Genomic DNA, 17,611 nt, shown 5'->3' on the forward strand with positions numbered 1-17,611 from the left:
ACAGATATTACTTTTACATATGCTGACCTCATTAATTTGAAACTTCAGCCATGTTTAATATGAAAATCCAGATATCGTATCAGCATAATAGCTTCCCTTTGAATGCTGGCTGCTTCAGTCGCCTTCCATGTCTCGTTTGCTGAAGAGTGAGAGTGTGTTGAGGCGTAGCTGAGGAGAGTCAGTCGATCAGAGAGTAAACTGGTTATGTTTTGACCTTAAGACCTTCTTCCCATTGGCATTCTGGCTACACTGGGCTGTAGGAGTAAGGAAAATGTATTAAGCTGTCAGGATATGTTTGAATTTTCTTTCCTTCTTTTTTTGCTCAACTGTATAAGCTACATGTCCATCTGCAACAGTGGTCACCGGGAATTATGGCTGCTCTCATATATTTTCCTTTTTTTTTTATAAAACAAAGAGATTTATGGAGGCAGGGTTAGTAAATTACAGAAGAAAGTATATCGTAATGTGTGTGTTTGTGTGTTTTGTCCTTCACTCTCTCCTCAGTACTCTGAAGAACAAGGAGCTGTCTCCAGTGATTGGACAGAAGGGGCTCCAGGGAGCAGTGACCTCTAGTGGACAGTCGCAGCTCTCTGACCACAGTCCGCACACCTTGAGGAGAGGTAATACAACTAACTGGGCGTGTATGACAGGGATCTCAGCTTGTCTCAAAAACATGGTAAAAATAGTAAAAGTAATTACTTTTGGGGATTTAAAAACTCTGCACCTTGCCCAGTACTGTGACAGCAAAAAAAGATGCAGCACGCTGTGTTCATTTAGCTGTCTCTCAGGCTCTAATAGAATCTGTCTAATCTATTAGTCAGTGCTGTGAATGAGGTCATTTTAAGTTACAGTGGAACCTCTCGTGTGGAGAGGATGTAAATCTGCAAAAGTGTGTTTTCATTCATTGTTTCCACTCTGGTTGCTGCACAAAAGAGGGGAAAAGGTCCTTGGAAAACCACATAATAACTGACTGACGGCTGCAGTAGAGTTTTATCTGCTAAAATATCCTCAGACTCGAAGGATAAGAGGGCGATGTTTAGTTTGAAGAAATAAACTTGACTTGATGCTGTATGATTGAAGGGTTTAATTAAGGCAGATATTATAATTAATGAGCAATTTGATGGGTAAATTTGTCTGGGGAACTTCAGAGTTTATTAGACTGAAGACGAGACAAGCATCTCTTTTACACTTAAACTTTGATGACTAAAAAGTGATTTTTACTTTGAAATAGCATGTCAAAACATTTGTTTATTCTTAAAGCAAACTGGTTGCTTTTATTTCAGAAATATAGAGACATTTGTTATCATGGTAACTTTTTTTTTATAACTGTCAGCTTTTATATTGAAGATCTGGCAAATTAAAGCAAATTTCTTTTACTTTGGAAAAATGGGCATGTCAAAGTTGTTTTTTTTTCTTTTATGTTGAAAATCTGGTACTTTAAAGCATCACCGCAGATTTCTATAAAAATTGAACACTTTTAATTTGACAAACAGACATGCTAGCAGACTCCTAAATGCCTTTTATTTTGGAAATATTGCAGACCCCGATCATCTTGTGTTCTTTCTTGGTGGTCTCTCTACAGCAAAGAAGCTGGCTCCGATCCCGCCTAAAGGCCCTTACTGCCCAACGGGAGCCATGTCCGACCAGTCCACAGGTCAACCGTCTCCAGTCAGCCTGTCTCCCACTCCTCCCAGCACCCCCTCCCCATATGGCTTCAGCTACCCGCAGGGATATGCCACCATCAGCTCCCCGGGTCAGTTGCAGATGGTCACCACCCCGTCTCTGTCCTCTCCGCCCTCGTTGGCTGGGACTCTCACCAAGGCCAGACCGACCCCCAAGCCGCCCCGGCAGAGACCCAGCCTGCCTCCTCCTCAGCCTCCATCCACACCTGGCACTAGTCCCCAGCCTCTGGAGCACTCATCTGGGCTCCTGGACGGCCTTTCTCCTGGGGAAAGCATGTCCACTGGTAATGCTAAACTTGACCGTTTTTTTTAAAGCACTTTGTGTTCGTAATTCTTTTTGCTATATGTAGATTTGATAAATAATATGCCATAGTTTGACAAATATTATGAATTCTTATTATTTAAGTTCATGTACTTGGATGTATATGCACTGTTTTTGGTCTATTCATGACATTTATTGGCAATAATGATAGATGTAGGATAACAGCAGACTATCCTTTGGTGTCCTTCTCCATCAGGAGAGGAGTCGTGTATTATGCATTTGTTTGCCTCTCCATCACCTGCAGGTTCTAATCATGATTTTCATGTAATTTCTTCCCCTCTTATCGTCTCACCTGCAGCGGTATGAGGCGAGAGGTTCAGTGTGATTCTGTGTGTGAGAGGGACTTTTAGGGTAAGCAGGAGTTTCTGTGCTAAAGCCTCCCTTCCCCTCCTCTTCGGTACCCTCAAACCCCAAACATGGAGCCGCCCGCTGACATGCTCACAACACAGTGAAGCTGCCAGTAGATGCAGGTTTAAGATTATCCGCTGCTCTACGGCAGCCTCACTCATATGACCATACAGGCGCTGTGTTCAGTCCACCTTTTACTCATTTTGTTGGCCTTTGCATGGTGGCTGAGACTGATGCATGGCTTACATGGGCGTGCATACCGGACTGTCCACCGATCCCAACCTCTCCTGCGCTTAGGATTCCCACCCATAATGCCCTGCTCCAGCTGCCCCTCCTCTCCCTGGCTTCATCTGTCACCCCACCCACACACCCCTCACGCTTCCCACCGACTCCACCTCTGCCCCTCAGTCAGCGCACTTCCTGTCTGCACCAGTTTTCCATCACATGTTGTACACTAGATGTCTTCACTGTCAATATTATGGTAATATATTATATAAGTACACATGTACTGCATGGCATACTAGCCAAATTTCTATATAGGTAGGTAAGCACAAGCACCAAAGGTCTGTAATATATGAAGGGAGAGCTCAGCTTATCCAGGTAACTTCAGGTCTAACCTGGGGTTTTCAGTATTATGTAGGTTGTTTGCCTTTACTAGGTATATTACCATGGTAACATGGCGTAGACTTAACCTGGATCGAAGCAGAAAATGTTTAAAATTAGACATTAACAGTTATGAAGTCACCACCTACTGACCAATCAGTTCTCTGTAAAATAGCATCATGTTTCCTTGAGCCTCTTGATTGTAAACCATCAAATTTTTACTGTCAGCCTTACAGTCTGAGTTTTTAGTTTTCTTTTGTGGGTTAATATAGACTAAACCTTGTTTTTTTAGCAATTGTTTTCCAGTCTTACTGATAAAAGTGTCTGGTCAGATTCTCATAGTTAGACTGATGCATGCCGGGGTTTAGCCTGATTGTTGACGTTAGGGTGAATCCAGATAACAGAAAGAGATCCTGGGTACGCTGAACTTGCCTTGCCTCAGAAGCCATGACCCTTTGTTGCCTGCTTGCTTGCAGTGGATAAAAAGAGCTTGTAAACTGCACAGATATTGTTTGGATTTTGTTTTGCCTGCATATATTAAGTCCATGTGGTACATCAGCAGGATTTTGATTTTGACAAATAGCCTTCAGTGACAGGAAATCTTAATTGTGTTGCATAAAATGCTAGTTTGGTCAAAATGATCTAACTTTATCGATAGTTAGTGTTTGTTGTGTCATTGTCCCCTCTACACAGAGCTAGCTCCACACAGACACAAGCTCTCACATTTTTCAAAGTCATCCAACGGGCCAGATTGGAGTCTTCTCTGGGCCAATTCTGGCCCCTGGGCCTCATGTTTGACACCCCTGCCCACCATTAGGGAATGGTGATGTTCAACAGACACATACACTTTTTACACTGTGAATCCCTGTCATGCATTTTTAATTTATTTCTTCACGCTTCCAACCTTGGTTTGGACGTCTGCTGTGTGTGACATCATTCAGCGCTGATGAATCACATCTGGAAGGATCTTTTTCTCTGTTTGCACGGTTTTTATCTGTCTGCTTATCCTCTGCTTGTTCTCTCTGCTCTGCCAGATTCCCTCTGCAACTTGGACATCCCCGTCATTAACATGGAACTGGACAGTATTTTTGACTTGACCCACATCTCCCCCTTCAGGAACTCAGTGGCACAGCTGGAGTCGGCCAACAGCAAAGAGGACTCGGAGGAAGAGTCTGAGAGCACAGTGCTATGACGCCACCGAGTTCCCCCACCCTCTCCGTCAAGCTACTGCTGTGCCGTCTCGATCATTCATTGACCTTTCACCTCTCCAGCTGCATTAACTTCGGCCTCAGCGGCCACCTCTGGACCTCCTCATCACGCCTCACCTGTGCTCGATCCAGAGGGGCCAGCGCGTACAAAAGAAAAAAGCACTTCTATACAGTAAAACAAAAAAATCTGGTGAACACACATACACACGGTTTTGGCGACAGTGTTGTCAGGGGAAGATTTGACATTTTGCATTGGCTGGATGTTTGTTTTTTTTAATTTAACTTAATGTTTTCTTTTTCTTTCTGCCTTATTTGATTCACTTGCAATATTGCCTTTAACCTCACTCACACGAGACTGGAAACAGGCTGCTGGGAGGATGAGTGCTCTTTGCTGCTGCTGCTGCTTTTCATGAGTGAATTTCAGAACAAACTAACACAGTGCTGTATATCTGTCCTGTTAACTTCCTTCTCTCACCGTTCATCTCCTCTTGGCTTGAAACGCCTCTGGCCCCGAATTTCAGTCCCACTTGAGCGTTCACTTTGAGTGTGCCAGTGTGTCGTTTTGGAAAGCGCGCGCGTGTGTGTTTTGCTAGTGTGTGTGACGTGTTAAGTGAAGTGGTAATTGTATTATATGATGTTGCACTGTCGGTGTCGTGGAGCAAAAACAGGAATGAATGTTTTAGATGTTTAGAAGTTAACTAAGCAGGTTGGGAAGCGGTTAAACGCCCAATCACTCCTTTCTCTTTATAACAAGGCATTCAGTCAGGATATCAGTCACTGGATATTTATTGTTTATACTGTACATTTTCAGAGTGTATGATACGATTAACAATCTAACCCAGATCATATTTTGTATCCATGGGAGAGCTATATAGTTGATGCTGTCAGGGAGCTATAAAGTATATGAGATACATGCTGTAGTTTATGAAACGTCCACCAGTATGAAAAATGAAAAACTCAATTGTGTTTACTCAGAAATATTTTTTGGCAGGACGCAAAGCCGAATGAGATCTTTCATTTTTCTTTGTCGAGTTAGGCGTCATTTCAGTTTCAAGGATGTACAAGTTTGTAACTGTGAAGCCTGGAGTGCATAACCACATCGTTTATTTTTTAAAAATAAAATAAACTTCATCCACATAGCAGTAGCGGAGCCTCTGAATGGCCAGCTCTGTGGGTGGGGTGCCCTGTGGGGTTTTCTTGTGTGTTTCCTTTGTCACGAGACATTAGACAGAAACCTATTAAATATTAAACATTTTGCATTGTTTACTTGGCAGTTTGCTGGCAGGTAGTTGTCCTCTCTTTACTTTTGCTGGGCTCATTGCTGTGCTGTTCCCACTAACTGTTGGTCAGCGCATTAGCTCGATAGCGATTCGATGCTTGTCCTCAAACACTATGCTAAATAATTTGGCAAACCTAATTAATTTATATTGTATCACTTTTGGACCTGCTATCCACCCATCCATTATTTCTCTGCTGCCTACCTGGGTTCAGGCCATGGTAGGCAGAGATGCCCAGATCTCCCAATTTCCAGGTTTTCTGGTGGGAAACCGGGGAATTCTGCAGCCAGCCGAGAGCTCAAATCTGAATAGCGTCTGCTGGCTTTGGGCTAAGGTCGCCTCCCAGTAAGACATGCCGACAACACTTCACTTAGGAGGCATCATAATCAAACCACCTGAGTTGGCAGATCTACTCTGAACTCCTAAATGGTTAACCTCCTCATCCTGACTCTGTAGATTAAGGTCCCAGTCGCACAGGCCTAAAGACCTGTCAGTGATCCCATGGTACCCACCGGTCACTAGGGAAAATTTGTACTGGTTGCCAAATGGTTGCTAGAAATTGCTGGCAGTTTCTAGGTGAAATTGGTCAGAAAGCGGTATACGGTAATGCACCAAAGACCACCTTGTGATTGCTTTGGTTGCTTGCAGATTGCCACAGTTGCTGAGCAGTAATGAAACTGTGGAAAGTGGGATGCAAAGTGGAAATGGAGATCATTCGCCTTAAAAACAGTTGAAGTAAAAAAGTTTCATGTTTTGAAAGGTGTTGGATGCAGTTGTAAGGCACGACTTTTACTTTGATGGTGAACAGTCTTAGTTTCCTTTCCACATAGGAAGTAGCATGTGCTTCACTGCACTCTGAAACCCAATTGCATGCTTGTGCCATGCAATAATAATTTAGATCAGAGGTTCTTGGTGCAACACCCTCTTTGTGACCAATTTCACCCGTCACTCACCTCCAACGATTCGGCCAATATAACTTTTTCCTTAGCGATCAGTGGTTGCTAGGCAGTCATATTTAGGCATGTGTGATTGCCGTACACCCTTAGCAAGCAATATCATTCAATTCATCTGCTTTTCTTTATACTTTTTCTCTTTTTAGCTCAGTTTTTGGTCTCCACCACTTGATGAGAGAGACATATCTGGCTCTTTAGGTGCCCAACACTCCATTAAATGCACCGGCCAGCTGCTAACTTTGTGTTTCCTGTTAGCTTAGCAGATGTTGTTTGAAACAACACTGATGAAACCAGTAAGACTGACACAGAACGCAAACAACAGGTGGAAAGATGCTAAAAAACAAAGATTTTAGAGATTATGAACCTGCTGTATCACACTCCAGGATTCATACAGTGCAAACTTGTATTGACATATTGAACCATTCTTGGGAAAGAGCAACAGCCCTGACACATTTAACATCCTATCATATCGTAGCAAAGCCAGAAAACAGTCTAGAGACACTTTCAGAAAAAAGGTGCTTGGTCTCTTATAAATAAGCACAGTTTTTCTGTCATTTTCAGCCACATTCACATTACAGTTTATAGGAACCCTGCCTGATGATGCTGATATTTTTGGTCTATTTTAGTGAACCAGAGGCAAGTGCAAAGATATGTGTGTATATGTGTTTATTTTGATGAGAGTATTTATACAGATATATTTCTGAATACTTTTTACTAGGTATGAGGAGCTGTGGTCGTTTCCGCTGCACATGAATCCGAGGAATTTTTTTTCAAGTATTCAAACGTGGGACCAGAATTGCTCTGCTGCCGTATCAAAACCTTTTCAGGAATCGCAGGTTCAGTTTAAGAGGAAACTTGAAAATCAGTTAAACTGGAGTAACAAGGTTTGTGTACGACAGCAGTAGTTTGCTATTTGCCTTGCGGTGGGTTTTTGTTGTGACCTATCCAGATTTATACGACTTTCCTTTTGTCCTGAAAACATCCACTACACATGGCCTCAAAGTCACTGTGCTGCTCTACCTGTGTCTTTCTTTAAAGCGCGATATCACTCACAGGACTCTTGTAAATACCGAAGCCTCTATACAGTTTGTTCTGTATATACTGAAGGGAGAAATTCATATATATATATAAATATATAGATATATACAAATACTGTATTGAAAAGGATAAATGATGATGAACATCCATACTATATGTATAATATTATAATGTTGCTGGAACTAGCACAAGCCTAACATGGTACAGCAGACTGAAAGGTCAAATCTAGTGCTTGTTTTGCAGTTTCTGACCTCAGAATGAACCTCTTGAACTTTTAGATTTGATTTTAGACAACAAAAAAACAACAACACATCACTGCAGCTACGTGAAAATTCAAGACGTCTCGTGCAGCTTTGAGCACATTTCCTGGTATATTTGAGATTCGTGGAAATGTGATTGTGTGTTCTTTAGAAATAAAAATAAGTGTCTGTGGGGTGCTGCAATTGCAGTGACACATCGATCACAGTTTGAAAGGTTTAAACAGACTCTGCATGAAAACTGCTGCATTACTGTCTTTTAGACAGCAGAACCAGACAGCAATGCAACAGAGGTTATATGTTTAAGAGAAAACAGACGTTAAACAACAGTTTGCATAGAACAGATTTTTTTACAAGCAGAAAATTTTAAATTGGTACAAAAAAGAAATACCAGAGGTCATCCAAACCATCAAGATGCTTCTTTTATCTGACTAAAGCTTAATTTATAGTGCTGCATTAACCTGTAGAGACCCTATATCCTCTGGCATAGTCTGGCATCCACCTTGCTGCTGTGGCAACGCAGCCTACAGTGGCGGTAATATGCTCAAAAATGTATATTTATTATTACAAGGATAATGCCTCTGTGAACCAACGTGTAATAGGCTCTAGTTGCATTTAGTGTGCTCACAGTGCTAATTCATTACCCAGTGTTGATGTAACACTGAAAAACAACTCATTTTGACAGTTAATAGAATTGAATATTGGGGAAATGACTCCATTCATGTTTATTTTTTTTATATTACGACTGTAATTCCAACAAGGACATTTTAAACAGTTGGTTTTTACACATCCAGTAGCTGCGGAGCCACATTGCCATTCAGCTGGGCAGGTGTTTCTGGCTCCTTTTTATCTATTTGCTCTCTATTTACCTGTGTTTTCGCTTTCCACCACCTCCTCAGAGGAATGTCTGGCTGTCAAGATACTAAATGCTCCACTGTGATCTCATAGTGACTGGTCCTGAGATCTAGTCTGAACCAACGCTGATGAGAGCAGTAAGATTAAGCAACGTTGGGTCTGATTTACCACCGTAATCGTGTGGTGTTTTTCTCTCTTTCCCGTTGTTCCGCATTTATCAGCTCCAAGTCCAACACAGCAGAGCACTGCAGACACAACAGCGCACAAGTATGATTGTAAAACCACGCCACTCATTATGGCGTGGGAGTCACTAAAGGACCATGATAGGAAAGAGAAATCACACGAGGATCCAGACATTTTTAATTTGTAGTTTTAATTAATAATGTATCACTCATATAGCCTCCTCACTTTGTGGACATAAAGCCGTCATGAGACGTAGATTGATCATGATCTTTGATCGTGTTGTTTCCCTGTACCATAGCCGAGCCTTTCTGGATGCACATAACAGTGAATGAAGCAGCTCTATTACTACGAGACCGAGCCCTTTCTTGCTTTCCTCGTTGGCTAGCTTGTTAGCTTGCAGGTGCTGTGGATGTCTGCCTGTCTATGTCATTTTGATGGGACGCTTGTTGCTGTGCAGACCACAAAGAACACTGGCCAGGCCGAACATTAAGAACCTGTTTAAATGTGTGGCCCGGATTTTAAATTTTCAGGGCCTTGATTTTTTTTTTTAGCATAGGCAGATTCAGCACAGGACTATAAATTAAGCTTCCTCCAAAAACTGTAGAAAAAGAAAGCTTTCTATCACTTAGCACCAAGAAAAGTTGTCAAATCTGAGCAGATTTCTCTGTTATGTTTGGAAAATCCATTTAATTACTGATAAAAACAGTTTCAGATTATTTCCTGGTACTCAAATGATCTTTGAATCTACCAACTTCTTATTTTTTGCCATAAAAGAAATGCTGATTTTGAATCAATGCAGCATGGTTTTACAATATAAATTTAATATTTAGAAAAAAGTTTCTTTTTCAAATTTGCTGTTGCAGCTAGGCTGTGCTGAGGTGAATGGTCTGTCCTGTCTTTGTTTCTGTGTTACAATGTGCTGCTCTTCGTTTTTGTACTAAAGGGTCTCAGATCAAAGCCTGTACATACAGAACACGTCAAACACGACTTTATTAACAATAACCCAGTCGAGCAAAGACAGCCGGCAAGAGATTCCAGAGACAGTTTTCAGTATTGCAGCTTTTGCAAGCATGCCCTTTGAGCACTAAACTTCAAAGGCCTTTTTTTACATCGGTGGAATGTACTGATAGACAATGTCCACCACATAGGTTGTGATAAAGGCGGATTGTGTGTGTTGTGACATAGTTTCAAGAGTAAGAGTGTGCAGGGGTATCAAATATCGACATTGTGCTGTGTGGAAGTCGGAAGCATGCTTTTTAACCATGCCTATGAAATGCGTCTCATCTTTGGTCCTATTTAAATGTGCTTGTATTTATTTTTTATAAGTGAATAGATCGACCTTTGCAAGAAAAGAAGAAAATTCAGTGCTGCCCTTTGACCTTTTTGAGTCAAGCTCCCCCGTCAGTTCTGCTAAGAGTTTATTTAAATCATTCATGATTTCCTGTTTGCTTTCACCACGTATCCTCATATGTTCCACCGGTTTTATCTATAGCAAATCAAGAAAAGCACATCAGACTCCAAACAGACCAACAACGAAACAACATGGAGGATAAGACAGAATAATTCACTTTCAGAGGACTGAACATCTGCTAAAATCAACTACAAATGAGAAAAAAACTGTGACGTGTAGGGTCACGTGGACCCGCGCAGTCTGTAGATTACACTGTGGTGCATGCAGCCATCTCCATTCATCCTTTTCTTTGCATAACTTTAAGTTCCAAGTAACGGGGGCCAAAACAAAAAGGGAAAACGTGATCGATCAAGGAATCTTTTTTTAAAAAGTTCTTTGTGTCAAACTGTAGTGATGCTGTGGACTCTTTAAAGTTTGGAGTACAGATGAAATGCCTTTTCTTGGACTTGCTTTCTCTCAGTCACCAAGTGGAACACAGTGTAAGATAAAATGAGAAAAAAATTAAATTAATCCTCATCCGAATGTTGAAACTATTAAAAATGTTTTTTTTTATATTACTCGGATGTTCTGTGCTTTTTGTTCCAAATAAATGTCATTTAAATCGGTGTAACTGATGACAGAAAGGCTTCTGGAATATCAGGAGTGCAAAAAATATTTCCGGCAAGTACAACAGTGAAAAAGGACATTTAAATCCTCACGGGGTATTTCAGAGAACTTCTAATATCACTTCTGCTCACCGATGTTCGGTTTTAGGGAGCCTGTAAGATACTGAACTATAGAACAAAAACTGAAAACTTTGTAGGTAAACTTTTTCTTCATGTTTTTATTAGAAGAGCTCAAGACAAAACATGAAGACCCCTTTGACTGTAGTAAAACAGCTTCCTGTGAGTGTTCGGGACACCACAGCATCAGGAGCCTCTTTACAGCATCTGTCATTTTGATTTAAGGAACGTGGACAGCTGCAGACACCACAGCCGAGCATGAACTCCACCACCTGCAGCTGCTGTGTTTTAAAGTAAATTCTCTGATGGGCGGCACATAGAAGTCCAGACGAACCCATATGATCAGTTTCACAATGTCATTCAAACCAAGGCAGACACAGCAGCAGGAAAATAATCAAGCCTTAACTGTCCTTGTTAACCTGCATAACCACCAGCTTCTTATACACACATGAAAGCTTCTAATCTGTTTTAACTAATCCAGATTCAAGGAAGTGCCCTTATAAATCTTTAACTGAGCACAAGTATGTGTTAGCAGTAGCAGAATGCTAGCATTTATTCATTTATTGGCATTTATTAACTGAGGATGTAGTGGACCACTGTACTGTGACAGATGACAATTTGCACGTGACTTGTTATAATACAAAAACCTGTTGGAAGACATAAGTGATGTATTTTTTGAATATGTCTTTATTTTAGAATGGGAAAACAATGCCACACTATTAGATTGCAATACATGGCTAGGTACACAGACAATAAAGGGGAAGCAAAGAGTGAATGGATCTTTTGGACACGTACTATTTATCATAAAAGACAGGAAAGGCAGAGGATGTCTGACGACCACAAGTATCACTAGAATAAGTGAACAGTAAGTGCAGCAAATATTTTCAGTGTAGGAACCAAAATCACTACAGGGAAACAGTCAGTCAGGAAACAGTTGGCCTTTGACATTTTGTTCAGGGGTTAAACAGCGGAGAAAAGGTTTCTTGGATTCAGCTGTCCTGTTAAACCATCAGAAAATTGACAGAGTTACGTATGTATCATATCTCCATTCATATGTATCTGATCCAACACAAGGATCAGTGCGTATTTACTAAGTTCCAATATTTTCATATTGGAAATGTTCTTATAAATCTTTACACCAACTGGAAGCTGTCACTTACCAAACTCAATACTGATGTTTAAGGTGGATTTGTACATATCTAGGTACTGCTGCAGGCTCAGGAGTTCCTCTCGACCCAAAAGCCTTTCCAGAATTTTCTGATGGACGATCAGCTGCGGTGTCTCATCCAACACTGACCCAGGAAGAGCCTTAGATTGCAATCATGAAGTCATAGAAAAACTCTGAGAAAGTTTTGGTTTTCAAAACAGAAAAAGATCATCTGCAAAGAAACACACCTTAGATTTTTCAAGCTTTTTGCTCAGATTTTGCAGCGTTGACAGGACGCTGCATACAAGGGTCTCTATGCTGACATCTTCATCCTCCAGTACCTTAACTGCGGGATCCCTGATCACCTGATCTGCACCCAGCACCTTCAGTCACACAGCAATACATACACACAGGAGACAATCAGAGAATCCAATGTCTTGAACTTTAAAAACATGAGATTGGCTACAACTGAAGGTATTTATTATGTCTCATTTATGTACTAAAACGTTTGTATTCTCATAATCCTCTCATGCATTAAAGTACTTCAAGCAATCAAGTGCAAAGATAAAAGACAGCTAACCTTGTAGCTCCACTGCTGGAACAGCCTTCTTTGAGGGTTGTGATCCAAAAACACAATCTTTACTTCCAGCAAGGTGCTAAAAAGGATGTGCTAATAATTATTATGGCTCACACAACACACAACAGCAGGTTGTGTGTGAAAGCTTAAATATTTATTTGCCTGCAGCCAGAACGAGCAGCTGTTGGTCTAAAGCAACAAAAGCACTGTGGGGGTTTGCCACACTGGCAACAGCCGACCAGCTAGAGCTGCTTCATAGAAATATACACAAAAATGCCACAATGGTCCACTGCTGTTGACTGGAAAGATGTGTCAATGTGGTGGCCGTTTTGGAGCGAGGCAACAGCGCCTCATCATTTCAGTCAAGAACTTTCTAAATTTTTTTTACTAATTGCCATGCAGCTTGAATTATTACAGATGCCAGACATGTATTTATGATAGTTAAGGTTCAAATGCTGTTTTTCATACCAAAAGCTTAGTTTTGACATGTTAGAACAGTAGGAAGCACAAAAGTATGGAATGGTCAGACACTCTGAGCGAGATGACGGCAGCAGAGATGCAACAGCTTTGCGTCTTTATGCTAAAACACACTGCAAGGAGTCGACTGCTCAGACATCATCATAAGCTTTTGTGAATCTGAACTGATGCAAGGCAACCACGGGATTATATTTGCCCTCTCTGTGGGCTCTGTGGCATGAATTTCTTAACAGACAGCAGACAAGCAATAAATATGAGTGAAATGGGATGCACCGTATCTCAGCGTATAATATATATATAGAAGTCACCCGCAGTATGAGAAAGATTACCGGTGTGGCTGTTGTTGCATGACTTTGACGTCTCTCAAAACAGAAGTCAGAATATCCCTGGACGACTGGAAGAGAGAGGCACAGCAAACTTTGAGCACACACTTTCACAAACTTCAGCCATACATTTGTTGTTTCTGTGCAGGAGAACTTACTTCAATGATGTGCAGCAGGTAGGATGGATAAATCAGCAGCAGGCCTGTTATGTGATCCCATATGTACTGTTTGTTCAGCTGAAAGTTGAGATTTTCATAATGAGCTGCGTGGAAACAACAGAAGACAAAACCCTCTTGTTTTAGTGTTCATCATTTTAAAAAGCAAAATGAATGCCTTTAAAGTCTTTTCAAGACCTAATAATTGCAGAATTGTGTATTATATTCAGCCTTTTACAAACGAGCCACAACTACTAGCTAAGCATAAGACCGAACATGGCATATTTCTTCAGTTTTTAGGCCACTGAACAGAGATTCAAGAAGTCCCTTTGATCTGGGGTGAGTCTTTGGCCAAATCAAAGTGAAATTGATTTTACTGATTAATATTCTCTCAGATAAATATCCATCAGACAGACTAATTAAACTTCTTATCTGTGTTCTCTTAGCTGCGATTCCAGAAGTGTAGTAGAAAATATGGCGCTTTCAGATTATTTTAAACTCTGAACACGACCTGCTCTGAACCAAATTATGTGTTCAGAATCAGTTGCCATGGTGATCTAGCCAGGTAAATAAGAGAGCCACCTTCACGGCACAGAAGTCTGACTTTAATCGCAACATAACAAATCCAACAAACCCATTCATCTTGTTTCATAGCACACACTTCTGGTGAGGGTTAAGAGGTTAATTTAAAAAAAATAATTTTCAAAAAGAATCTTATTTGCTATAATTTATTTGTTTCATTACTGGAAAATCATTAAAAAAATTAAGACCTTATTTTTTTTAAAGTATCACAGTTTTTAAAAACTCTGTATTCAGGCTTCCTTCTGTTTTCGACACACAGGCACAGCTTTTCCTGGGGGCTCCTGTGGGCTTTCTATTCTAACTTTAGTCAAAGAATTTATTTCTTTTTTACAGGTAAGGCCTGCAGACTCACTCACACATGGAGGTGTGAAAGCTATAAAAGCACCAAACACAGGAAGCGAGACAGTCTTTCACTGCTTTTGTTAAGATTCAACAAGAAGCCTCGGTATTTCAGGGCAGCAAATTAAGTAGGAGTATTAATTTGTCCTGCCAGTATAACAGGATCATTCCCCTAAAGAAAAACTGGGTTCAGTTGGCATCAGGTGATTAGTCCCTCAGTCTCTGTAGCTCTAAGGTAATTGCTGGCTGACCTCCCAGGTCTGTCCTATCAGCAAGGTCGTGGGGGAGCCGAGAAATCATTATCAGCCGCTGCAGGATGATCTTCTGTGGGGAGAAGGTGGGGGGGACTTAGAAAGCCTGCAGAGTGACAACAGAATAAGCTCTGACATGCAATCCAGGCACAAAAGGAGGATCATTGTCAGGTGCGCATTTAAAATTTAAGGCCGTGTGCCAATATTTACAACCTGAGCTCCTTTCCATATTAAGCTAAATACAAACCACATCATCCCCCAGATTCTTCCTCCGTGTCACTAAGTGGTGAAATAAACTAGTCCTAGTTTCTTCCTCCTCCTTTTCCTCAAAACCCTTTTTCTCCATCTCTTTGCTTTAATCTCCGTCTGACTTCTTTCGCCGTCCGATTGAAGCACTGACTGAGTGAGGGCTAAGCGAGCTGCCCGCCTTCACTGTTTATAAAAGCGCATATCCTAGAAACCTATTGTTCTGCAGGTCCTATTAAACAAAGCCTGCTGCAAAACACACTGGTGCGATTAACACAGCAGCCAATCGCAGAGCACCACAGCCTCATAATCAGGGTGCTTCAACCCCAACAGGAAGAAGGACAGTGCATGTAGGGATGGCAGGTGTCTACATGGTGATTTGCACACACACTCTTACTGTCTATACTATGATGATGCTGATGATGCATTGTCATACTGCAATATTCTGAATGGGTGTAAATGTTGCACTAAAACCTGTATACGTATTCCAGCACTGCTTTTCCAGATGTGCAAGCTGCCATTTCCCTTGGTGCTAAAGTTGATTTTCAGCCTTGTCCCTCATGCACAGAGATTTCTTTGATGGTATTATTTGTAGATGATGAGATATTCATACTCTTTCCTTGTAACTTACTCTTTCATTTTGACTCCATCACTGAGGAAGAATATTCTATAACTGTTCCACAATTTGTAGATGTAGTTTTCTGCCCACCTTTACTTCTGAGAGCCTGTGCCTCTCGGAGTTGCTCTTTTTATACCCAATAACGTTACTGATGAACCTAATTACTTGTAAAATGTTCCTCCAGCTGTTTCTTTTTAGTCCCATTTACTTGTCCAGTCTTTTGTTCCCCCCCTTCCCTTTTTGAGACCTGTTGCTGCCATTAGATCATATTTTTCCTGAAATAGTAAAATGTCTTTATTTAAATCTTTGTTTTCGTTTTCGATCCTAAATCTTGTCCAGCTAACTCTTCACTCATCTGTGTGATGTCATTTAAATGACATTTCATAACACAACGCGTGTATATATACTGCTGCTTATGTTTTGGGGTCTTTCAGCTTCATTTTCACTCACACATCACCCACGTGTCCGTTAAAAACACAAACCTCTCTCACTTTGCCGTAAATCACATCAAACATGGATACTGTGTCTGCATCCTGTGGATCTTTCCACGAAATTGGAAAACCGTCGACATCCAGCTGCGACATGGTCATCTCGACCCTGTTTAGCGGCTCTTGTCCGGTGTGTTGTCCGTTACCATCGCAACACGCTCCTACAGCATACGTTTGACGTCAGTACATACGTAGTCATTAATTACTAGAGTCTGTTCGCTTATTAATACACTTTATTTGTCCCAAGCTTCCCGTTAGAGCAGCCAAAATATGACCCTGAATTTGAAAAAGAAAGAAACAACAACAAAAAACTGAAGGAAACGGATGTAAACAAAAATGTCGACAAAATAAAATAAAAAGTTAAAATGTTGCTTATGTTTAAGTGCTCACATTAATTAACATGCAATGTTTTAAATAAGCATAAACATAAATGAAAATATACATAGGGTAGAATAAAAAGAATAAAATAATAAAGAAAATTAATAAAACAAGTGAAAATGTGAGCAAAATATTTTAAAAATCGTACAAAAATAGCTCAACATGTGAATTAAAGCTAGATAAAACTAAATAAAAATGTTTTACTAAAATAAGGCAAATGCCAGAAAACATTCAAATGTCTCAGTGTAACAAACTAACGTGTGGACTCTGCAGACATTAAGCTGTTATTTCCTGTAAGCTTCCTTTTGACAGCAGAGCTGAGTCTGTGAGCTACCCTCCACCATAGTTTCCAGCGTTTAGATGTGTGTACATTTAAAAAGCTGTTATTTTAGGATTTTACATTCAACAGCTCTTATTTGTTATTTCTTTATCTCAAAATGTTTTAGTACAATGAATAACTAATTTATTTGTAAAAAAAATAAAATAAAATACAAAAAAACAAAAAAACCTTGCAGAATCAAAACGTTGATTCATGCAATAATTTTGAGGAACTGTGTTGTAATTTAGCATCTGTAAGTTATTTTCTTCTCTCTCATTTTAATCTGTAAACTATTAGACTAAGGAGCTTGGAAAGAAAAGCGTCTGCACTTCTTTAAGTTTCTTGAAGACGTTTCATCTCTCATCCCAGAAGCTTCTTCAGTTCTTAGGTGCAACTGGTGTAAAGTCCCAGATGGGCGTGTCCCGTAAGAGGGTCATGGGCCCCCAAGTTATTCCTACAACATAACTTAAGATAAGATAAGATAAGATAAGATAAGATAAGATAAGATAAGATAAGAGAAGATAACCTTTATTAGTCCCACACGTGGGAAATTTGTTTTGTCACAGCAGGAAGTGGACAGTGCAAAAGTTATGAGGCAAAAATTAGAATACAATAAGAATAAATACAGTACACAACTGTACAGAATAGAATAAAATAAAATACTATATACAGTAGAATAAAATAAAATAAATATACAATAAGATAAAAATAGAATACAAATACAAATACTATATACAACTGAGTAAAAATACAACGATGACAGAAAGGATTATTGCACTTAGTATTATTGCATATGTATGGATGTGTGTGCTTGATCAGTTAAAGTCTTTATTATGGAGTCTGACAGCAGT

General features: G+C 40.3%; 2 protein-coding genes across 4 annotated transcripts in view; one reads left to right on the forward strand and one right to left on the reverse strand.

Moving 5' to 3' along the window:
* Nucleotides 1-10,651, forward strand: part of LOC308390554 (rho GTPase-activating protein 44-like) — a 99,853-nt gene extending 89,202 nt beyond the window's left edge. For both annotated transcript variants that reach the window (XM_080872691.1, XM_080872692.1), the window contains 3 exons: nucleotides 505-620; nucleotides 1,583-1,966; nucleotides 3,990-10,651. In XM_080872691.1, coding sequence (XP_080728817.1) covers nucleotides 505-620; nucleotides 1,583-1,966; nucleotides 3,990-4,147 — 658 coding nt within the window. In that variant the 3' untranslated portion in view covers nucleotides 4,148-10,651. The remainder of the gene's footprint in view (nucleotides 1-504; nucleotides 621-1,582; nucleotides 1,967-3,989) is intronic.
* An 893-nt stretch (nucleotides 10,652-11,544) lies between these two features.
* On the reverse strand, nucleotides 11,545-16,246 carry tex47 (testis expressed 47). Of its 2 annotated transcripts, none has more exons than XM_080872733.1 (8): nucleotides 16,058-16,246; nucleotides 14,711-14,783; nucleotides 13,542-13,645; nucleotides 13,390-13,454; nucleotides 12,587-12,662; nucleotides 12,255-12,389; nucleotides 12,020-12,167; nucleotides 11,545-11,857 (listed from the first exon to the last, which is right to left on the reverse strand). In XM_080872733.1, the coding sequence occupies exons 1-8, from the start codon at nucleotides 16,163-16,165 to the stop codon at nucleotides 11,820-11,822; spliced, it is 747 nt and encodes a 248-aa protein (XP_080728859.1). In that variant the 5' UTR covers nucleotides 16,166-16,246; the 3' UTR covers nucleotides 11,545-11,819. The 2 variants fall into 2 exon arrangements, with proteins under 2 accessions (XP_080728859.1, XP_080728860.1); XM_080872734.1 differs by lacking the exon at nucleotides 16,058-16,246 and adding an exon at nucleotides 14,958-15,097.
* Nucleotides 16,247-17,611: the final 1,365 nt, after the last annotated feature.

This window comes from Rhamphochromis sp. 'chilingali' (genome assembly GCF_963969265.1).
Source record: "Rhamphochromis sp. 'chilingali' genome assembly, chromosome: 22".
NCBI classification, from domain to species: domain Eukaryota; kingdom Metazoa; phylum Chordata; class Actinopteri; order Cichliformes; family Cichlidae; genus Rhamphochromis; species Rhamphochromis sp. 'chilingali'.